Below are 23,767 nucleotides of genomic sequence, written 5' to 3'. Positions count from 1 at the left end.
TATACGGGTCACTTATAGCAATTATATGCCTAATGAGGGTACTTCAACTAGCTGCCTGCATGAGATGGGTTGAAACAGATTTAGTAATTACTTGGAGTCCTTAAGCAAAAGGAGAATTTAACTTCATCAAGTTTTCACTCCTAGAGCTCACTTGTCACTATTGCAAGAGCAAAAGTTCATTGAATGAAAAAGACTGAAAAAAAAAAAAGGGTGCATTTTCAGATGTTTGATGTCTGAAGATGTAGGCAGTGATTCATCTGACATGTGAGATGTATCCTTTAGGATGAGGTGAATCGCATTCCAGTCTCCATTACTGGCTTGACCTACACAGACTGCAAAGGAAGCGTCAGTGTTGGTGACTACTTCCAATGTAGATGTCTGCATTGGAGACATCTAACTCATTCAGAGGAATCCTAGCCTTACTGCTATTCTTCCAAGGTCTTCCTGAGTATGGAATAAAGCATGGGATATGACAGTCAAGGTGGGCAATACATCTGGAAGATCAAGTTGAAATTCTTTAAGATCTGCTGATGACCTCCCCCCATTCTTGCCGCATTAACAGAGAGACTGCCATAAAGCAAGGATTACGAAACTCGTACCTCCTTTGGAGGAAGGTCCTACTGAGATCTTGCCAACGTTCCCTGCTCTCTGCTTACAGGAAGGAGCAGAAGAAAAACTGCCCAGTGCCCAAAACCACCCACATGTTTACTGCTGATCAGAAAAAGCATTTCTGAAACTGCCCACCCGTTAATTCAAATCCTGCCTCAGACAGGATGGAAGTTTGGAAATTATCCAGAAGTTTTATCTCACTTCAGCAGGAAGGCTTCTTTAGAGAGAAATCAAAAGCTTAACAACTGAGAAATTTTCATCCCTTTCTTATCTTTTGATAGGCACAGCCAGCAAACTGAATCTTGAGAATTTAGAAGTGTATGTCCCTGAGCAGATTAAATATGCCTTGGGCTATTAAATCAAGTAGACTAGTCCAGGCTTGGACTAGTTGTTTATCTATCATGAATCTGCGGATGGGGATGTTCTAATTTGCACTTTATTTTTGCTTACAGCTGTCACTTGGCACCCTCCTCCTCTGAGAAGGTGAGGATCTGGGTTCATAATTGTAACCAGACCAGTTTTAGCCAGACTTAGGCATTGACATGTGGTGTGGCATGCAGAACTCCCAAAACACCTGGGATTCAAAGTGCACTTGAACTTTGCTCTTCTCTTTTTCTCACATTATCCATGTTTGCATCTTATCTTCTCTGAATCATGGCAAAAATGGGCATCAGTGGTAGAGGCAGGCCTTAATACACCTCCTTCAAAAGCATCGTGCTGGCCTGACTTATTTGTGAGTAGGAATCTGCTGAGCACCAAAAAAACCAAGAATCCTTCCTTGGTACAAGAAAATACGCTAGAAGTTCACTTTAGCTTAGGTCTCCAATCAAAGCTGAAAGCTGTGTGAGACCTTGACTTCAGCCAACAACAAATGCTTTATCTGCTTGCTCTTGTTACCTGGAAAATCTTCTTGGCATGATAATCATCGACTTCAATGTTCACTTCTTTCAGGAAGTCCTTGAGCTCTTTCAAGCTCATCTTGTTGTCTTTGTTTTTATCAGCTTTCCGCAGGCAGGTATGAATCCAGCTGCAGGATGATGTAAGGAAATCTTTCCAGGTCAATGCCTAGCCTAAATACTACCCTTTTGCTGCCCATGGGGGGAGAGGAAATACCTTATAAAGACTCTGACCCACCTCTCCAGCTGCTGTAGATCAGTATGCTACCATGGAACAGCTTACATCATCTCACCTTCTGCTCTGAAAGAGCAAAAAGGTGCTTTGGCAGAAGCAAAATTCTCTGTAATACCTGCAATTGTGACCTAGGAGAAGCTTTTCCACCATCTGGCCAAGGCTAGATCAGCTCTTTTTACCCTGTAGGAGTTTCCAGCCATGTCACAAAACAGTCTGACTTCTCTTTTTTGATAGAAAGTGCATTCTGCTCCAGATTGTTAGAAAGAGGTAGAGGAGGGATGAAAAGAGCTCCCAGGTGGGGTAAACTGATTGTTAGAGATTTGATCAATATTCAGTATACCAAGCTGAGCAAAGAACAGGGATTCTTCAAAAGAAGAATTAATGTTAATTTTTGGACTTATCTTCACCTTCTATATTTATTTAAGGATTTCTACCTATAACTCTTGAAACTTTGTTGTAAGCAGAATCAAACCAAACTTTGCAGGTTCTTGGCTTCCCCTTGTGAAAGGCACAGGATCTATTACTGTATCATACTGTGATAATAGTTCATAAGCTCTTGGTTTATAATAACTTTAGTATACCTATGGATCTGGAGTAATTACTATAAAAAATGAGCTTTTTAATGTGACACCAGTTAATTTGAACTGGGTCTCCCATGTTCTTGCAGTCTCTTGGGAAAATAATGTTAGACAGTTGAGATACCTTGTGGTTTTTAAACAACAAAAAAAACCCCAGGCTTTTTGTGTCAGGGAACTGTCTCTTTAATTTGTTTTACTGTCAAATAAAGATCCAGAAAAAATCCTATTTTTCAATAGTACAATTATAGAAGTAACAACATGATCTCCACGAATGTAACCTTCCATGTCTCACATAGGAATCATTGCTTCAAACTCATTCTAAAAAAAAAAAAAACAACATTAAAAAATGTCCAATCAGGATGTTAAGCAGAATAAACCTCAGGATTAGCAAATATCAGCTGAGGCATATAGTACATTTTAATGAAATAACCCCAAAAAAGGGCATTAACAGACAGCCTTAGGCCCTGTAGACATAACCCTGAAACAGAGTATCCACCACAGCTACCACTGCAATCAAATATTTCTGAATTATGGAGATATGTGTAAACTGTTTGTAAGTATTGTTTGTCTCATGGAAAGTTGAACCTTTGGTCTTTAAAAATCTTGGCAGCTGCTAAGCAATGACATCACACCGCATTCGTCTTAGCCTGGTAATATTAATAGTCCCCTTCTTTAGACATAGAAGCCAAAATAAAGAGAAGCTACATTTCCCCAGCTCCCAGGGACAATCCAGGACCCTGAACCAGGCTCTGGCTTGGACTGATTCATCCCAGAAAAACCAAGTTCAAGTCATGAAGTTCCCATGCACAGAGGATGCTCTGCTGGGAGGACAAGACCATCCACCCCAGGGTGGAGAATATCCCTTCCACCAGCTGTGCTCCGAAGAGCATCTTCTCAGCATGTCAACATGGTGCCAACGGTGTTGCCACCCATTCCTACCTGACCCCCACACCTCAGCTGCCCTTCACAGCCTTCCCAGAAATAACAGGCAGGAGTAACATGCAACTCTAGCAAGCCAAGAGGAAATCCAGTCTGTCACAGCCAGAGGTGAGCAGCAGGGTTAGATAGCACTAACTATGTGTAGAAACTACTCTTCTGGCTCTAACCACTACAAAAAAACCCCACATTTTTTTTAAAGTCTGCAGCCATTTCCACTGATCATGAGCACCCAGAGGTCATGCATATATCCAAAGTCATCTGCAAAAGAGTATGCTCAGATCCTGCCTGTGAATGGAGGATGCTTTCCTGCTATATCCCTCCCAGGGAGGCTGAGTAATGTAGGAGGGAAATCAGAAAGCCCATGGAGAGCACGGGCACACAGTGGGCCCTCTCACAGCAAGGGTGTCCTGGTTTTGCTAGTATAGAGTTAATTTCTTCTTAGAAGAAGAAGGGAAAGCAGCAAAGAGAGAAAAAGGAGCCTACAGACAACTGGGACCTCAGCCTGTTGTTTCAGCAAATAGCAGTGTTCAGTCCCCAAAACACCCAAACTCCCCAGGCATCTCCTCAGGTTTGAGAGAGCTTAGAGGAGCTGGATGAACTAAACACTTCAACTGAAATTCTTCTCATCTGATAAAAACACCACTTTGCAGCCCTGGTTGTGGGTCTTCCTTTCACCTAATGTGCCTGTTTGGGCCTGAGTGGACTAGGGAAAAGCTGTTCCCATTCCTGTTTACATCCTGTGAGAGCCTGCCTCTTGTTTTCAAAGGATCTGCCAGCTCCAGTGCTACCAGCTTTCTATTAGAAACCAAAGAGAGACAACTGAAACTAATTGGCAGATATCCCATGAATGTGCTCAGAAAAAAAAATGCTGCAAAACTTCTGGTATGTTATTTCCAACCAGAAGAAAAGCTCATACATAAAACCCAGAATGGAAGCAGACAGTGCCACACTACTTAAATGAAAGGTCCTCTGTATTTTCTGGTCTAAATCTTTCCCTGCACTCGTATCTGCAATATTTGCTAAGTAACTTATGCCAGTTTGTTGCAGGGTTGAATGTGAGGCTTCATAAAACAGTACTGTATGTATAAGAACATGGGAAGTAGTCATCAAGCACGTGGGAGCTTTATCTTTGTAGGAGTACAGCACTGGAAAGGACACAGAAGACACTAAATCAAATCCCTTGCTACCACAGGGAACTCTGTCATATTATAAACTGAACAAACCCCATCTGAAACTAGCAAGAGTTTTGCTTTCAATACTTGTTTTCAAAATCTTGCACATTCCTTACTCGCTTTGGAAGGTTTTAGAGGCTGGAAAAGATACACTGCAAGGCAATTCTGCAGTCATGGGGGACAGACCGGGGACCCAACACTTCTCATCTACTGACTCTTCCCCTTCTGTGCTCACAGATGCAGAGAACACTTCTGAGGTTTAAGGAAGATCTGAGTAAGCCCACGCTGCCAAGCAAACCCAGTGAAGAAAGACTAAATTTAAAATCCCAGGCTTTAATTAAACATCATCAAATTTCAAATGAGAAATCATGCTGTTCTGTAATTCCAGGTTACATTAAACGGCCTGAGACAATCCCAGATTGGAAGCCAGCACTGCATGGTAATTACTCTTCCAGAAATACAGCTTGCCTACCCACCCTATTTAGCTTCGATTCTGCTTTCCAAAGACAGAGAGGCACTTTTCCATGCTGGAAATTTACAGCCTTCTTCCTTTGCAAATGTCATTGTTATTTTCCCCCCCTTAGCAATCTTGTCTCTTCTTATGGGGAAGTTTTTCAGCAATATATTCAATTTGACACGTTCCAAGGACAACTTTCTGTAGCCCAGATTTCTCCCACACACTGTGGGGTGGGCGAAGCCTTCACAGTTACAAGGAAAACTGCCAGGGTGCAACATTTCCAACGATACCAAAGTTTCAATATTTCAACTTGTCTAGGGACTGCTCCCTACCACCATGAACACACAACTGAGAACACTGCTGAGGAATGACCTTACAGCCTAGAGCTTGAAATACCATCCAAAAAGACACTCATAGTGCAGGAGATAAACACAGCATCCCACGCTCACCAGAACTAATGGAGTCTGACTCCTTTAAACGAACAGCACTACGGTTGTGCAAGTGCTTATTAGACTTCAGAGAATCCACAGAAGAGTAAAACCTGATAAAAACTCAGCATTTATGTACTATTTCCTTCATCATCAGTACATACATTATTACCCAGCAGGGAACCCACATGGAGTGCAGCCTTGACTGAGGGCAGGACACCCTGGTGCCTGCTCAGGCTCAGACTCCAGTTTTGTGATTTTCCCCAGCTGAGGATTTTTCATCTCCCCTCCTCTCCACAGGTGCTTTGATGTTGAACAAGTCATGAAGCTCACACAGTCTTCTCTCACTGCGAGCACTATCTGGTGTCCTCTCTGATAGCTGGATGCCTGTCTTTGTGAAGCTTAAAGGAACTTCACATTTTATGACTGCTGTGGCTCTGTCAAATCCGGGTGAAATTGGCCAACAGGTTCATATGTCGCGGTCAGGGCCTGAGACACACAGGGACTGCAGAAAATCCATCAAAAACTGCACCCACAGATATTCTCTCCTTTTATATGGATGTGAGACCTGTGCTCACAAAGCAACTTAATGAGTGAAACGTAGCCCTGGGGCAAATTCCCTTCGAATTCAGCAGAGCCAGGATTTCATCCAATAACTAACTCACTCTCCATTTCACAACTAATTCACTCTCCTTTCCCCTGCTATTTTTCCTTCCTGATATCTGCATGGTCACTAGAGTAATTGCAAATTCTTTCAGGGCAAAATTTCCTCCCATGCTAAGGCAAATAAGGAGTAACTTCACTACAGTCAGTGGAGCTACCCCAGAGTAAATTTGGCAGTCAGGAGAATCAGTTCCCTCGCCTTGTATTACTGAGAAACTTGATAAACAGTATGGGCTTTTCATGCCTTGCCAAGAAGTGCCTGTCCTGGAGTTTACTGCAATGCAAGTAAATCAGTCCCCTGAAGAATACAAAAAAATAATGATTGTTTTATCTAGAGCTCCCTGAAAGAGGCAATTATTTGCTTAAGGAGCTGTGTGAAGCCTGAATCCACTCTTGCTTGTATCAGTGTAAAAGACAGGGAAAAAAAAAAAGCATTGGAAACCAGGGAGTTTGCCTGGGTGCCAAATCAGTGTGAGAGAAAACTCAGTGCCCAGGGCTAATAGGAAAAAAGGGGGTTAGTCTACTGTCTCCACCCACAGAGAGAGACAAGTGCATCTTTGTGTGCGATTAATCACTTTATAAGGCAAAGGATACTGTTGGAGTTTCTGTTTCTGGTTCATGGAGTTGCTGTGGGCTATGATTTTCCCAAGGCCGGAGATCCAGTGGTTGGCATCATCCTCTGAACTCGCAATGAGGTCCAGGTTTTTCCGCTGGTCTTTGAAAATGATGGAAAAGCAGCGATACTCTGGGACATCCTTGGCATATTTTTCCATACCTTCTGTTTTATGGCCTGACCTCACATCCCGAATATCTTCAATGGAGACTGTGGAAAGAAAGCAGAGCCTGCTGTCAGCAGGGGTTCAATCAGCCTTATCTCTACTTGGTGAGGGTTATTAAGAAATTACTCTTTCTCCCTTTCCTGTACCCTCAGGATGATTCCCTTCCCTTTCTCCCCTTCCCCAAACTTTGGTACTAAAGAAAGTTCAAATCAAATGGAGCAGAAAGAGCAAGAAATTGAAAAAAAACCAAAAAAACCCAAAACAAACAAACGCAGAAAGCACCAAGCAACTTCTTTCCCCATGTTCTTTATTCAACAAAGAAGTGGAATATGCACTAGATGCCATAGTGTGATATGATGTTTCTGAGATACAAATCACTGACAAGAGTTTGGTTCTAGTCCTTGGAGCATCCTTGATTTGAGAGTGGGAAGAGTGGAGCTGTGCCTTCCTGTGAACATCACTTCACAGGAAAATGAGAGGCGACTTCAGTAAGAGGAAGGCAGCAACCACAACAGTCATTCTTTAGTTGGCAAAAAAGCCAAAAGGTAAAATTTCAAATCCTGTATCTTCTCAGTCATGCTAGTGCAAACCAGGGAGGCAAAGACCAAAGCTTCAGAGCAGTTTGCTGTCACCCATACTCTATCCTCACCCCTCTGGACTTGATCCTCTTTGCTGTAAGAAATCAAAACAGTGCTTTCAAGACCATCCATTTCCATCTCTGCCTCTGAGTTAGTGGAAATGAGCCCTGAAGTCTCACCAAGTTTGCAAAATGCACATACAAGGCAACCCAGAAAGAGCAGTGCATTCAAGAGACTTAAACAAATGGAAGTAACTGAGACAACCCTACACTGCCCTTGAGAGCACGCAGGTGTCCTCAAACTGTGCTGAAATCAGGCAAGCTCCCAGCAGGACACACAGCCTCTTTTTATTTTTCATGGTCCACTTAATACCTCTGCAAAGGACTGAGAGGAAGGGGCAGAAACTGCTTAATCACATTTGACTGCTGCTATTTAACACCATAACTGAGAAAGTCTCATTGCATTTTCTTGGGTGGGACACAGACCAGTTAGCATTTTGCAAACATCTATTAATATCATCTCAGGGTACACAAAGAAAAGGTTACACATGTGAGAGATATTCAGCCATCTTCTGTAACAAGCATGCCAAAAATTAGATATAATCACCAGAAACTGATTAAAAAAAATGCTTCTTTTTACCTCAAATTGTAAATTACAGGTAAAACTGGTTTCCTGTGTCACAGATGTGAAATCAATTTTATTTGTGCTTATCTTGAAGGAGCTCTGTTGAAAAGCAGTACGTTAAATGTAAAATATCCCCACTGTTTAGCTGAATAGGAAAAACCTGCCTTTAAACATATTTATTCCTTCATTTCAAATGGTGCAATTTCACCATTAAAGTGCCCGGTTCATTCAAAGTCAACACTGCAGAAAAACACAACTGAGCATCCACCCTGCACATTTTTAGCATGGCTGCCCTGGGATCATCTAAAATTCATCAGATGCTCATTAGTGTTTGAGAATGTTCCTCTTTACCCAGGGCAGTCACGATAACGCTCAACTGCTGGGGAACGAAAAAAAAATAAAAATCTTCAGTCTTCAAAAAACAGTGACTTTCCAAAAGCAACACCTGGCATTTGCTTTAAATTCCAAACACATGTTGGAGTGGTCAAACATCTTCCACAGCACTTTGCTGGTTTGGTTTCTATACAAGAACATACCATGAAGATCTTCCTGGAGCTGGCAAAGCTCCTCCCTGACAATTATGAGCAATTATCTTTGTGTGGTCTTTTATTATCACATCATAAAGGCCAACAGTTGATCAGTTGGAGGGGAGGGAAGGAGAAGGTTAGGCTGGGATGGGCTGCTGTGGAATTATGATATCTGGACAATTTACCGTAGGGTGAAAGTTCATGGTTTTGAGTACTAAAACCATTCTTGAAAGAAAAGGGCTGCAATTCCCTCACAGCTGGGCTGCTAAAGGAGAGCCTTGCTGGTGATTTTGCCTGTTAACTAGGACATTGGGCAAATGATAGTGGTTGTGCCTTAGAATGACACCCTTAATGTGAAGGATGCTATCGTGTTCGGACAGATTCAGTTCAGTCTAAAAGTCTGAAGTTTAGTTAGGCTGGTTTTAGAGCCAATGGGAAAAAAAATAAGCTTATGGAACGCAAATGTTCTGTCCTATTTAGACACAAAAGTTAGGGTAAGATAAATCACACCCTTAATCCATGCCTACAGTGGACCATTGACCAGAAAGTAAGCCCAGGCTGAGTATTTCAGAATCAGATGTGTGCCGTAAGTAGGTGATTCTCTTCCATTCCTGATCTCTTCTGGTTATGGCAGTGCAAGTGGAAGGATCATCCTGTTCCTCATCACCTGCCAACTGCTCACCACTGCTTGGCTTATAAGAGTTATTGTCCCTTCAGAATGGCTAGCTAGTCTGCTTGTGCAATCAATCCCTAAACTTTGGGTTGGCAATGACCTTGTGTTTCCAAGACTAGAAAATCTGATGTTAAATATTGGAAATTTAGAACGGATTCTTTGGAAACCATTATCTGGCAAAGTGAATCCACTGGAAAAGAAAATTGTGTGGGAGGAAAAAGAGATTGAAAACCTGTGTCTGGAAGGGCTCCCTTGATCTCTGTGGGGTATGCTGAGAAGAGTATGATAGAGGGTACAGAGCTCCTCCATGCAGGAAAGGTACAATGAAGGTTGAAGAACAGGATCAGTGTCTACTGTAGTCACACAAGAGACAGGGAGACAGGGAGAAAAACTATCAATGCAGGAACTGTTAAAAAAGCAGGGTAAGGGAGGACACTTTTTAAAGTTTTCCATAGCTTGGTGCTATGTACTGTTTTCATCTATCAATAAAAAAAGCTTAAGCCAAAGGAGTCAGCCCAAGCCATCTGCAAATGTTATCTCTTTTCTGGAAAATCTTAACCCAGCATGAGTACATTATCAGCTGCTCCCGGACAGTGAGCACACTGTATTAGCAGTCCCAAATTAACTATGTGCTCAGCTGAGCTATCTGCAAGGAGAAATCAGAAATAACTGGGGGACAGAGACATTTCACAGCAGAGGAACACTTACAGCAAACACCCATCCATCACATATCTCTGCAACCTCCCTGTTCCTTCCCCATCACGCCACAGTGGGGAGGTAACCACGAGCAGAAGGGAATCTGGAAAGTTTGCATCTTCTTCTCCTGAGTGTTTACATCTACTGAAGAGGTGGTTTGTGTAAAGCCCAGAATATGAAGCACAACACAAGGAAGCTTGTGTCCTTCCTGGCCTCCAGACATCAAGTCAAACAGCGTACATCCCAGTCAGCATTCCTGGCTGCTGCGGATGCCACTCGGCCAGTGCCACAGCTGATGGCTCCCCATTCACATGGACATACAGCAGCGTTCCCTGGAGCTGGTGAAATTACTCCTGTCTGAACTACTGTCAGGGAGATGTGAGGACTTACTTACTTTCTTTTTAATCTTCCTTTCAATTTTTATCACTGGATACTGCCCTGGTGCTCCTCCCTGACTAATTCTCGGCTCAGTGCCCTTCTCCTCTTTCACCCATGGCATTAGCAGGCAGGTATGAGTCAAGCCTGTGATGCAGGAGGCCAGTTTTGACAGCCCTGATGTTTTCAAGCAACCTACACGGATCTTTTGAGTGTCTCTTTTGATTTGGTTTGCTATATTCATGGTTTTCAAGGAGCTTGCTGTTAGGACAAGGAATACCTCTCAGAGGATTCACACTGATGTGCCTGTAACGGGACTGAGAGAGTCTGCAAGCACCCAACTCCAAAACAGTGACCCCCAAAACCTTCCTGAGCAGGTGCAGAGCCTCACCTGTGCCTCTGCCTCATCCGAAAGCTCCTCCATCCCAGAAGTTAGTTTCTCCCTTCAAGTGTCCCCTCTATGAAAGGCCCCTCACCTCCCTCCAGCAAGACTTAGGCTGGCCTGACCAGCCACCATAAGGTGTCCTCAAACACATCCCAGTGCAAGGATTTCAGCCCTACATGCCTGTGGAGAGAGGATGGCCACTTGTGTGAGAAACATTTCTGCAGCAAGGGAGAAGGACACAAAATCCACCTCCCCATCACCCTACAAGCTGTAACCTCAGCACTTTCAGGCTTCAGGAGCACATCCAACTCACATGTACACACTATAAGCCATCAGGCAGCAAAAAATGCAAGTGTTGAGGAGCCAGAAGGACAAGCCTGACAAGGTGCCTAATGACTAGAGTACTTGTCTGAGAGGTGAGCCTCTGGTGTCTCCATCTCTTCTTCAGTCACTGCTCCTAAGGTGGAATGTACAGACTGTGCTGGGAGCATGGACAGTAAAACACTTTGGTAATCCTAAAGAATACAGGGAAAGGAAGAACAGAGGCAGACAGCAATCACGCTTTGCCTTCCTCCTGTTTGACAAGCAGCCCTTTCAGAGGAGATATTTTTTCAAGAGTCTCACAGAAAAGAGAGAGAACAAGGAAGTGAACCCCCATCTCCTGCAAATGGCTGGGCATGTGAAGGACAAGGACCAAAAGGTGCTTCTCTTTCCTTGTATCTTTGCTGATGAAGAAGTTGAGGAGGGTCAATGTGCAGAGACTTGGAGGCACTGCCAAAACATCTGGCCTTGAGTTCCTCATGAGGGGAGGGGGGTAGTTTTTTCATGGTGGGGAAGGATCCTCAGATTCCTTTCCTTATCCCACCTCCCTGTCATTACCAAGTGATGCCCGCAATGTGGCATTCAGTCACGTTGAATTACTCCATCCCACTCTAATTGTCTCAATAAGTCACTTCTGTTTGCTGTCAGGAAATGCAGATGAGAAATGTACTCAGCTGTTAATAGCTCGCACCATATTTGCACACAATATTGCTTGTCTGCAGAGAGGTCAGACCTTCACCAGCTGCAGCTCAGCCACACTGGCTTAGCATCTTGTCAAGAGCTGCAAGCTGCTGCCTGACCCCAGGACTGCCCTGCCAGCCAGGATGGCTGCAGCAAGGCTACATGGATTTCACAACACACAGAGCAGATGGGGCAAGCTGGCACTGCACGCTGCTTCTCTCTTTGGTTTCACCCCAGAAAAAGCAGTTTAGTTGATTTCAGTTTCACCACAGCTGGCTGATGCTAATGGCCAAATGCAGTTGGAATCAGGACCTTTTCCATCAGCAGGAGCTGGAGCACTGTCAGCTCCCTGGACCAGGAACACCAAAGGCTATCCATCACCCTCATCCCTCAGGGATGCTTTAACTTAATGATTCCAGGGTGGGTTTAGCACAAGCCCCACTGTGCTGTGCCTTCTTAGCCCTGACCACATTGCTGTCACATCTCCCTGTGTGTGAATTATTGCAGGTCCCAGCTGCTGATTCCTCACCTGTTTTCTTTTCCTCTCCCCCTCCACTGACTTGCTCAGCAAACTTGCTCACATTAACTTGAAATCTGCTGCACAGTGGTCTGCCCTTATTGCTAGTGTGTGTCACCAGCTGACAACCAGTGATATAATGCACTTGTAATTTTACAGGTTGTTTGGAAATACCATTTAATATAAGGTCTTCACCCAATCACAGAATCACAGAATTGGATCACTTGGGAAAGCCCTTTAAGATCATCAAGGCCAATCATGAACCTCACACTGGCAAGAACCACACTACCCATGTCCCTCAGCACTATGTCTACACGACTCTTCAATCCCTCCAGGGATGGGGACTCCACCACTGCCCTGGGCAACCCCTTCCAATGCCTCAGAACCCTTGCAGCAAAGAAATTCTTCCTCACATCCCATCTCAACTGCCCTTGGTGCAACTTGAGGCCATTTCCTCTTGTCCTGTCCCTTGTTCCTTGGTTGAACAGACCCACCCCCACCTCTCTCCACCCTCCTTTCAGGGACTTGGACAGAGCCAGAAGGTCTCCCCTCAGCCTCCTTTTCTGCATGCTCAACAACCCCAGTTCCCTCAGCTGTGAACTCATCACACTTGTGCTCCAGACGCTTCCCCAGCTCTGTTGCCCTTCTCTGGACACGCTCCAGCAATCTTTCTGTCCACCCATCACAGCTTGGGGCGTTGATGTAAATAGAGTGATTTCTATTTACATTCCTTCCACACATCACAACCAGGGCCCTGCAAACTATTTCTGTAACTAGCTGCTACTTCTCCTGCTATTACAGTGCTGCTAAATTTGGATCTAAGGCTCTCAACGCTTCTGTCTTTGCATTTAACATATGCTATGGAGAATAAGGTCAATGTTTGTCAGCGCACTGCATGTGATGAAAACTGTCCAAGCAACGTATGTGGTGGCTTGATTCAGAATAAAATCACAAAACCAGGCAGCTCTGCATTTTAAAATGACTTGCTTGATGGGTTGAGTGAGTTTGATAAAAACTAATGAGAGCCACAGACAGACGGTTTTGTTTTCGCAGCTGATGGCTGCCTTGCATAACACATTCACATCAGCAAATATTTTTCCAGGGACAAAATACATGCCTGACTATGAACTAACGATTCCTAAAGAAACTGCCTAACCAGCTCCAGAAGGAAGCTGTTGGTACAGTCAACTGCCTGCTGTGTGTGTACAGGCTGCTGAGAGTCTCTGTTGACTTTAGGCGCTTATCAGGAACAATTTAAAGTTTTCACTTCTTGACTTGAGCAAGCACAGAGCAATATCACGTCCTTTCTGTTCTTCTGCCAGCAAGTTCAAGGCATTAATTCAATTCATTCTTCCACAAAAATAGTATGGTATGTTCATTGCATGGCATTTTAAGGGCGTTCCTAAATTTCACAGGAACTCAAAAATGAAGGAAAAAGTTTTCTGCTGAACACTGGTCATAGGCTATAAACATAAAGCTCTTGGACTATGTTTAAGCCATGCAAAAATATCCTATAATTGGGTCAGAAGTCAGAGGAACTGGAACAAATTCTGTGCCTTTTTCATAGTGAGGTTAATTAACCATTAGATCAATAAATCAATTTTATTATTTTAAATAATAATATAATAATCACTTGCAACATTCAGTTGTGCAACTGAATTTAGCTCACCTCTGTAAACTTTCGTAAAGATAGTTAAATGCTGTTAAAAAACAAAACAAAACAAAACAAAACAAAACAAACAACAGTAGTTTTTAAGTAAAGCTTTTGTCTAGAAATGAAAATATTTCAGCCAAAACTCCTAAACTTCTTTCTTGACTACACTGCTCGTGACTCAGTGACGCAGTCTCAGTGAGTCATCCTTGGTGCAGTGTGTGAAGCTCACTCACGGCTGCCATGGGAAACGTCATCTCCCTGAGCCTCCAGCACAGAAAGAACACAGGAGGTAGCAAAGCACCAGCTTCTCTGGGGCTCCACTGTAGCACCCTTAAATCTAAATGACTCATTCAGTCTTTTCCTTCTGGCTTTGAATATTCTGTTTCTCCACCGAACACTCAAAATGTTGTTTCACTGGAAAGTTTTCAACCATCCCTACAAATCCTCAAGTTCAGAGAGTTTTTAAAGGGATTGAGTCTGGCTTAAGTGGGCTCACACTAGGGATTTCAGTTGGTTTAAGAAAAGACTTTCAAAAATCAATTTCAATGAAAGCAGTACGTGTCTTTTTGCTCTTTTTTTTTTTTTTTAAGGTAGATGTAGAGACCTGATATTTGACCAGAGGTAAACAAGATGGTGTTACAGACAGGCTGCTGCTCTTTGAACACTCTCTGCCTCCTTTGGCTCCTCTCTTCCTCACCACAGTGATGCCCAGGAATGAACTAGCTCTGATTGAACTGGTTACCTATTCCCTTGCACAAAACTTTTCTTTGCCCCAAAACTGTTAATCCTGCTACTTGAACCCTGTTGTTTTGACTCCATGGAGAAAGCTGTTCCATGTGTAAAAGCCTCACAGGCCAAAGAAGCATGGTTACCTATATATACCTATAACATAGGTAACAGCAGCAGCATGTTTACGGGCTTTGTGTGCAGCTCAGACACGGGATATAGCAGGATATGGTGCAAATGGATGTTTAAAAGTGCTTTTGTACAGCTGTTCATGCCCAGCATTGCTGTATTTCCTCTGGAGCCAGCCAGAGAGTACATACAGGGCATAACGTGTTTGTTGGAAAACTGGCCACTTAAGATGCTCCAAGAGCTTTTGGAAAAAAACCAAACTGTTCCCTTGGGCCCAAATGGAACATACGGAAAAATAATGGATTATAGATAACAAGGAAAAAATGGATTAGGTTCTATCTGTGTAGAAACTATATTGGAATGGCAGCCTACCCCAAAAAAGCCCTGTGGGTAATACAGCTATCAAGACAGCATCCATACCCTGGAGGTATTTAAAAGACGGGTAGATGTGGTACCTGGGGACATGCTTTAGTGGTGAACTTGGCAATGCTGGGTTTATGGTTGGACTAGATGATCGTAATGGTCTTTTCCAACCAAACTGTTCTATGATTCTACAAATCTAAATTTCCTGTTGTTTAAAATAAAGACAACAAAGGAAGGTACTGGTTGTACCCCATGTATCTGATCCAGGCAACATCTGTGCCTGTGACAACCCTGTATTATGTTGGAGTTTTTTAACTTCAAGGATCTGAGATTCTTCTGTCTAACCTTGGCAGTCCCCAGTTTTATCTACAAGACACCACCACACAATGGTTTACAAATAGCTTATCTGCATGATTGTAAGAACAGTAAGAGGAATAACAGGAAAGTGTCCAAAGAAAAACATAACCCTTACCCTACCCAGACTTTGCTCCTCTGAGATGCCTCCATCTGGTTGCTCTCAGCAATGCTGCAGATAAGATTAGACCTGCTGTTAAAACCTCCCAGTTTCCACTTTGCTCATTCTTTTTCCTTCCTAAAAAAGGCAGCTTATCTGCAGTTTTAGAAAGGCTTTGTACTGGAGAGCAAAGTTACTGTCTGTTAACAAGGAAGGCTGACCCTCTGGAGAGACTCACCTTGAAGTCCACGATTTTCAGTATCAAATCATGACCCTGCACTCTTCCTCTGCTTTTTAATCGCCTACACACACACCACACCAAATGAGAAGGCAGCTGTAGTGATAGATCCTGCCAGAGCACACAACGCTAACCAGAGGTAATCGTCTCTGCACCGAAACCCAAAGCAGCCTGGTGTAGTCAAAAGCTCAAGAAACAAACTCAAATTCAGTGATCACCATGAAAATTTGGGGATGGAAGGTCTCAGAGGACCAACAGAAGAGAAAGCATGGGAAAACAGATGTCCTTGGCATTATGGCTAGGGACTGGGCAGGCATCAGTCCAGTATTCATCTCTCTTGTTGACTTCCAGGTTTAGATGCATCCACAGAACCTGTTGAAAGCAGCCCTGAGGTGGACCTCCAACCCTCCCAAAATCTTGGACCACAACTCCCGGCACAGCTTCACATCCTCCCAGGAGCGTGTGGGACACAGCCTGCCCCAGCACACTTGGTAGGTCAACCCGGCACCAGGCATGGTCCTGCAGCCAGCTGGGTGTATGGGTGCAAAGCCAGCCCAGCCAGAGCCCTGCCAGAGCTTGCTTTTTCAGAGCAGCAAGGACATGCTCTGCCTCACCTGCCTTGACTCCCTTCCTGCTGTCCCAATGACACAAAAAAGTCCTTCTCTGGGGAAGGATGTGCGTGCACAGAGGCGTTATGGAGCACCCATGTAGGCAATACTACAATTTGCACTGAGAACACTCCCAGGGCACAGCCAGTTCTCCCTCCAGCAGTGGCACTGCCTGTGTCTCCAGCAATGTGGCAATGTTGGTTTTGCCCAGTTAGCAAAGTGTATCTTGAGTGCTGCAAATCCACACCCACGCAGACACACTCCCAGCCTATGTCCAACACCCAGCTCAAAGGATCTGATCACACTGCAGGGCTCTCATTGCAGCTCAGTATATAAAAAAGTTACAGTTGTGCCAGCTCTTCCTTCCACTGCCCCAGCGATGGAGGCAATGGCTTCAACCAGTGCTTCTCCAAGCAGATGTCGAGGTCCCTGGAGTCACAGCACAAGGACCTCCTCCCATTTACTTCAGAGGACCATGAACAGTCAGGACTGTTGCTGGAGGTTCTCTCAGCCCCCATAATTTGAAAACTGCTATCTCAGACCACAGGAAAGAAAGCTCTGAAAGTCATTCTCCTCAACTCACATCCTTATTTGTTTTATAGCAAGATATTATCTGGGAAAGGACTTTGCTTTTATATGGGACAGAGCTCAACAGAGCAGGTGTTCCTAGGGAGCAAACATTCACTAAGGCCTCTGTGTTCGCTGTTATCATGGGTTATTGCCCCAAACAGCCCAACAGAGCTCAGGACCCTGCCATGCTGGGCAGGCAAACACATGGAAAGGGACAGTCTCCAATCTAAACCCTTTTCTAGAGGAGGAGAAAGGAAATGTGTGGGGAAAGATGCACAAAGAGATTAAATGAGGTGCCCGAGGTCATGTGAGAAGAGTGTGGTCATCAGGGTTATAAAACAAACATGTTTTGCCCTACTACCTTATTCCTCCTACTGAAAATCTTATCACTGGTTGTGGGAGGGGGGTAATTTGGAAGACCCACCCTTCATTTAGTTAATTGCGATGGTTACAAAAAAAATTGTGTAAATAACATGGGCAGCGTGTTCTACATTTCAACATGCCATAAAATATACTCCACATTATTAATTTATCTCCTGTCTTTACAAGATTGTCGTGAATAGTGACAGAGAAGTACACCATAAAAATACCAAATGAGAAGAAATAACAGATATAAACAGATATGAACAGATACACACCCTGCCCAATCCCATTCTGACCACACAATAGGGCTCCTGGTCCCAATTATGGCCCAAGCTGTGCGATGTTGGCACAGAATGGCTTTCCCTGTGTGTGTATAATGGTGACTGTCATATCTGGACTTTTCACAATGGGGCAAATTGTGAGTTTTCAAGATAAGGCTGAGAACAGTTTTTTCTCCCCAGAGATATCTCCTGACAGCCCTTGGATCTCCACATCTCTGTGGTTGCCTTGTGAGGCTTAAATGCCAGTTTTTCCCAGGGGCTGCAGGCAGAAGTGTCCTGGCAGAGCCCAGACCAACAGCCCAAGTGCACCATAACCCACTGCAGATGCTCAAGGCGTGTCTCACAGTGAGCATAGGGCTCAGGCACCTGAGTAACCTGAACTCTTGCTTTGGGGAGGAAATGAGCCAGGCAGGGCCCCTGAAACCAGCACAGTCCACCCCAGAATGATTTTAAGCAGTAACTCATGAGTTTGGGAAATGTGGCCATTCCTGACGTGGCAGATTCACAGAATCACAGAATGGTGGGGGTTGGAAGGGATCTCAGGAGATCATCTAGTCCAACCCCCCTGCCAAAGCAGGTTCCCCACAGCAGGTTACACCCAGGTTGCACAGGAAAGTGTCCAGGCAGGTTTTGAACATCTCCCAGCTGTTTGGAACATTCCTCCCAGGTGTCTCCAGAGCAGATAGCATCACTCAGTTTGTGTGTCAGAGGAGGTATAAAGGATCTGGTCTCATCGCTCCAAGCCCTACCTCCACACAGCAAACGTAATGGTCCTGGATCACCCCAAGCATCTCTGCCCAAAGTATCCCAGGTCTGTGATGAAGCAAATTTCACTTACAGATCTGTGACTCTGGAGACCTCAGCATCTTCTTCGATTCCTGCCATATGGTTTTGCAGTCTTCCTGTAGCTTATAAAACCGCTCCTTTCTCCAAGAGCCTGACTTCACTTTGAGCAGCTGGCTGCCTTTCAGGAGGAACTTTAGATCCTTGTCATCTTTCAGGCCTGCAGAGAAAAAGCAGCGATAATGTGAGAGTCAACTCAAGAAATGATGCACATAGAGTCTTCCTTTCCATAGGACACTAATCACAGACATGGACAGACAACTGCTGCCAGGTCTGGGGAGGACAGAAGAGCAGAGAGACACAGAAATCTGCCATCCCACACCTTATGCTCATGGAAGAGGCTGGAGCCATGTAGATTCCTTAGATTGAGTCTAAAGACTTTTGTACTATAATTCTCAGCTGGTTCACAAGCATAAAATATCTCCTTCCCAGCAAATGTAGTCTAATGTTAGGATGCAAAAACTACAACACAATCAACAACATAATAGTAAAAGCAGAGGAAAGAAAGTTGTGTACCTTGTAATTGGAGCACTGTCAGGAACTTTCAAGTGATTTCAAATCTGTTTCCTTTGTGGAAACAGGAATACACAAAGATATCTCTCTTCCTTCTCTGGCAAGCAGTCCCTTCCTATCCACATGGGAATTTTGAAGATCAGTGCCATGAAGCTTAGGACATACACAGATAAGTTTGGTGACAAGCAGCACCACATCAATAAGGTAGCAATAAGGTTGCAACCATGCTCTCCTCATTGCCCAGCTACTATCCCAGAGGACCTTTTTCTTTCTTACCCTACTAGGCCACCACAATGCCAAGTAACAATGACCAGACCTTCTGCTTCCAGGAACTTCAGATTTCACATCTTAGCCAAGATTCAGGAAGGCATTTAGACATGTAGAGAGGTAAGAGACATCTATTGAGACTTTGAAAATATAGATTTGGCATTCTACGTGGTTTTTAATGTCTCAGCAGTATGTGACTTCCACATACCTAAATAACTTGGAGAATCTGTCCCTCAAACTAACCATTAATTACAGATCTAGAGCGTCTGGGCTGAGGAGGGTGAGATCATGAAACATGAGAAACACATCCTGGACCTTCTGTAATAGGCACCTTGCATCTCCCTGACATTGCATGAAAAGCTGGTTCAAAGCTGGTGAAACAGCGTTTAACTCTGTAGTACTGACCAAGCAGATCCCAACTCAATGGGATTTTTGCTAACCTTATCTTGACAATGCAGATGAGATTGTCACTGATAACTACTCAGCCACTTGCAGCCACCTGACACTCACATCATGGGAAATTTCCTGATGTTACATAAACATAATGCAGGGTCTCACGGAGCAGAAATCCAAGTTAACTGATTTATGGAATAACATTTAGATCACAGTGTGACATTCCCCTGTGACACTGGATTTGTTCTTCTCTGGAAGACACAACTGCCTTGACTTGTTGCTTTTGAATAGGGCAAGGCAATAAAACAGCAAACATCACTTCAGGCCTGCTTGAAAAACAAAACCCAGCATGAAATCCAAGCAGCCAAAACTCCAGACTCTTGACAATTCATAGAGGAAACTGAAGTGCCTGGTGCTGCAGAGCCACCAAGGTGGGTCATGGTGGCAGCACCAAAAAGCAGTACCAGGTGTTTGTAAGTGGGATAAGTTAGACTAAAGAGAGCATCTTAGGTTGCCAAAGCAATCCTGAGATCTCCATCAGAGAGAAATATTAGGGGTGTCCAGTGTCCACTCAGTGCACCATTCACACTGCTTTACTGGTTTTGCAGATGCCATAGAGCATGCCTGGAGCTGAACCTGGCTGGGGCATCCAGAGTTTAAAGCACCACAGTGGGAGCTGGAGATCCTGAAAAGGTAGCTGTGGTCTCTCTCTTTCCTCCACATTCAATTAGCTATCTCATTAATTAAGTGTCTTCCCATGCTACAGCATCCCCTGGGCCTCTCAGCTCATGTTTGGTCTGGAGGTTCCCAAGAGAAGAATTTGAATGCTTCCTCCTCTGAAAACCTCAGAGAGAAACTCATGGAGTAAATTAAAAATCCATCTCCTGCAAAGCAAATAAGAGTGAAAGATCAACCCCAGATATGGGATCTGGGACACCCTCCTGGATTTGCTGAGGTTCAAGTATATTCATGGGTTGACAATAGGCCAGATCACCCAGAGGAAGGACAAACACCACAACAGCTTCACAGGTCTTTGGTCTCCTGAGTTGCTGTGTTAAGTCTTCTACTCCAAGGTAAAGGTCTTCCAAGCACAGAGGAGATACCACAGATTTAGGCCTCATTAACATTGCTGTGGTACCCCTCAAGATTCCCAGACAAGGAACAAACTTCTTCCTTCTCTCTATTCACCCAAAACATTTCTGTTCTGGTTCCCATCTCATTCTCTCTCTTTCTTCATATCCCAACCATACGAGGCATCATTATGGGACCAGAAGGAGGACATGCCATCCTAGGGTGACATGAGGAGTAAAGCAGGAAAACCATCAATTCCTTTGGGTGCCTACAAGTGTGTAGTGAGAAATCTTTGTTAGCTGTGGCATGTTTTGTTACATAGACACTCCATGCAGCGTGTGTAACGTCTCATGCTACCTGGACATCCCAAAGAGCTAAACCAATATAATACCAGCAAATCTGGATGGGCACAGGGCAGATTCCTCTCCTCCAGGCTTGATCCACTCAGGTCAGGCACGAGCTGGAGCTTGGAACCCTTCATTCTGCTCACTGGCACAGCCCAGTCAGTGCATTAGCAAGGCTCAAAACTCCTCTTCTTCTTCAGAGGATCCAACTATGGGTTGGGAGCAGCCCTCCCACCCATCTTTGACCACTGCGTCTGAGGACCAGGCCAGGTTAAATGATGCAGCAAAGGAGGCCACTGCACTTTGCAAGAGCAGGAGGGAAAGATGAAGATGGATGGTGCATGGTGAAAGCATGGCAAAGATCAAAGATGGCAAGAAGCTGAGTCAGAGAGTAGCAAGAGAAGCCAGGGAGGGGATGGAGAGATGGTGGGTTTGGCCAGGAAAGGGTAAGAGGGATAATCATGGGTGTCTAACAGCTCCGTCATTCCTTTGATGTGGGAGGTTTTTCAGATAGAGAGCAGTCACCCAGAGTTGACCTCTGCCAGTGGTGACCCCAAGTACTGACTGAACCACCCAACGGTGGGCCCAGAGGAAGGAGGAGCATCACGTTAATCGGGTGGGCACAGCCCGTGTCAGACCTGCTCTGTGTCTGTCTAGCAGCAGGTCAAGCTCAGACAGCTAAACCAGCCAGGAAAGAGGGCCAGGGTTTTGTGCCTTGCCTCCTGTGCCCGGCCCAAGCTCTGCCACAGACTCTTTAAATGATCTTGGGTGAGTCACTTAGCTTCTCTATTCCTATCTACAAAGCATCAGCATTTTGTTAGGCCAGAGATGGAGCAGAAGACGCTCTGATCTGCTGATAGAGGAACCACAAATGAATGCACTGCTGATGTGGCAGTGGGAGATGACTCTCAGTTGGTCATTTGAACAGCTTTCTAGAAAAAAAACCCACCTTTTCCCAGCAGAAACCTCATTTCAGGTTTTATGCCTGAACCATCTCCTGATGATTTCTGTCTAATAACCCCATGGAGCCGAGCAGGTTTGCACCTCAGCACTCCACCCCACAGCAATGGAAACTTTTGTATTTAAGAAACTAGAGTCATCATACACATATATCCTTTAAAAATTTAAATCTTACTGTGCAGCAAGACAAGGATATTGGTTTCCAACTATATAACAACACTAGGCGTGAGAAGCACCATCACCACATTGAACTAGGTGTCCAAATCCTGCCTGAAACACGTGGCAGGACTGTGTCTTGCTTTGCATCCTCTGTAAAATACCAAATACATACTTGGCATGCAAAATTGCAGAGTGTGTTTCAAGGGTCAGGCCCCCTTTGTCGCAAAATATCAATCGCACACTTTCTAAACAGAATATATTTAGTGGGCAGTAATGTTCAGAGTGAAAATCATGTTTGGCAAAGGTAGGAGCACCTCAAGCACACACAGCACTGCAATAACCATGAAGTTAATATACTGCACTGTGAATCTTTATACACTAAGACAACAAAAATGTTAACCTTTGTATTATCCATCCCAGGTTTACAGCAAGTAAGAAGCACAATAAAACAATAGCTGTCATGGTAGAAGCCAGGCTCTGGGTTCACCGAGGAGCTAGTTAGGATGACGTCTATTGAAGACAGTGATAATCCACATTTCTGCATTGCTCGCTCACAAATCTGCTGATCTGATGGAAACACATTAACTGCAACTGCTATAAAACAAGCTTCCTCCTGCCTGCACTCCCTCTCCCACCTTGAGTAAATGGTAATTTTTCATTTCCACCTGCCCTCCGTAGCCACAGAAATCAAGCGACTCGCATCCAGTTGGGCTGTCTCTCCAGAGAGCAAGAACCACCAACGAGTTCATAGCCATACACACAAGTTATGAAACTCCCTGGGTTTCCTCTTTCTTTTCATCTGGTGAACGCAGACCTCTGCGTGGTTCCTCAGGCTTTTACAGCAACTGGTATTACACCACTGAGAAGTCCTAAAATCAGGCAGGAAAAGGGCACTGCCTTCCCCAAACACCCTCAACCAGCGACAGTTCAGAAAGCCCAGCAAGAGATTTGGACACTGACCCTTTTGCCAAAGAGGTCCCACTTTCTTTGATGCCTCAAACGAAGTGGTTTACACATCTGGTGGGTGGTTACAGGCAAAAGAAAGGAAAAGAAACCTTGAGAGTTTAAAAATAACCTTGGAGTTGCCTTTAGGGTGGAGCACTGCCTCTGCGCAGGGAAAAGAGGCAGAAATGAAGCAGATGTCAGCGTGTGGAAGTGCTGAGGGTCTGGCCAACTTGTCCCTTACCCAGCCTGATGCCATTCAACGCGGCCACTCTACGGCTCTGCTCCCGTAGGATGTTTTCCTGGGACACGGTGCGCTTGGGCTGCCTTCGGATGCACTGCATGATCCAGCGTGGGGCTCGGCGAGAGGCGTCGGGAGTCGGGAATGACGGGGGGCCAGGCCACCCCTGTGGGGATCCCAGCTCATCCAGGAGCCTCCGTCGAGCACAGTGTCCAACAAGGCTCCAAGGAGGGAGAGGAGGCAGCGGGAGAGCGAAGGCAGAGGAAGGCAGGGGAGGGCAGAGTCCGGCTGGGGGTGGGACTGTAGGAAGTCTCTCCTCCTGCTTTGCTCACCAGCAAACACTGGATGTAGAATTACACCAAGGGCAGCTGCCCAGGTAGAAGGAACAAGTTTTCCTACAGTCATATGTCAGTGGGTTTTTATGCATCATTTCCAGGGGCTGGAGGATTCCCAAATATTGTTTGTCATCGCTAATCAGTGCCTCAGGCTTGTCAGCTTATCCTGCCCACAAAGGG

The 23,767-nt window shown here is 44.7% G+C and overlaps 1 protein-coding gene across 1 annotated transcript in view; it reads right to left on the bottom strand.

Moving 5' to 3' along the window:
• Positions 1 to 23,355, bottom strand: part of PLCD1 (phospholipase C delta 1) — a 46,789-nt gene extending 23,434 nt beyond the window's left edge. The window contains exons 1-4 of the mRNA XM_010169947.1: positions 23,256 to 23,355; positions 18,358 to 18,522; positions 6,572 to 6,800; positions 1,507 to 1,636 (exon numbers count right to left, since the gene is read on the bottom strand). Of these exons, the coding sequence (XP_010168249.1) occupies positions 1,507 to 1,636; positions 6,572 to 6,800; positions 18,358 to 18,522; positions 23,256 to 23,355 (624 nt within the window). The remainder of the gene's footprint in view (positions 1 to 1,506; positions 1,637 to 6,571; positions 6,801 to 18,357; positions 18,523 to 23,255) is intronic.
• Between the last annotated feature and the right edge of the window lie 412 nt (positions 23,356 to 23,767).

This window comes from Antrostomus carolinensis, unplaced genomic scaffold (assembly GCF_000700745.2).
Source record: "Antrostomus carolinensis isolate BGI_N321 unplaced genomic scaffold, ASM70074v2 scaffold15876, whole genome shotgun sequence".
NCBI lineage: Eukaryota > Metazoa > Chordata > Aves > Caprimulgiformes > Caprimulgidae > Antrostomus > Antrostomus carolinensis.
This window is presented reverse-complemented; position numbering and strand designations above follow the sequence as displayed.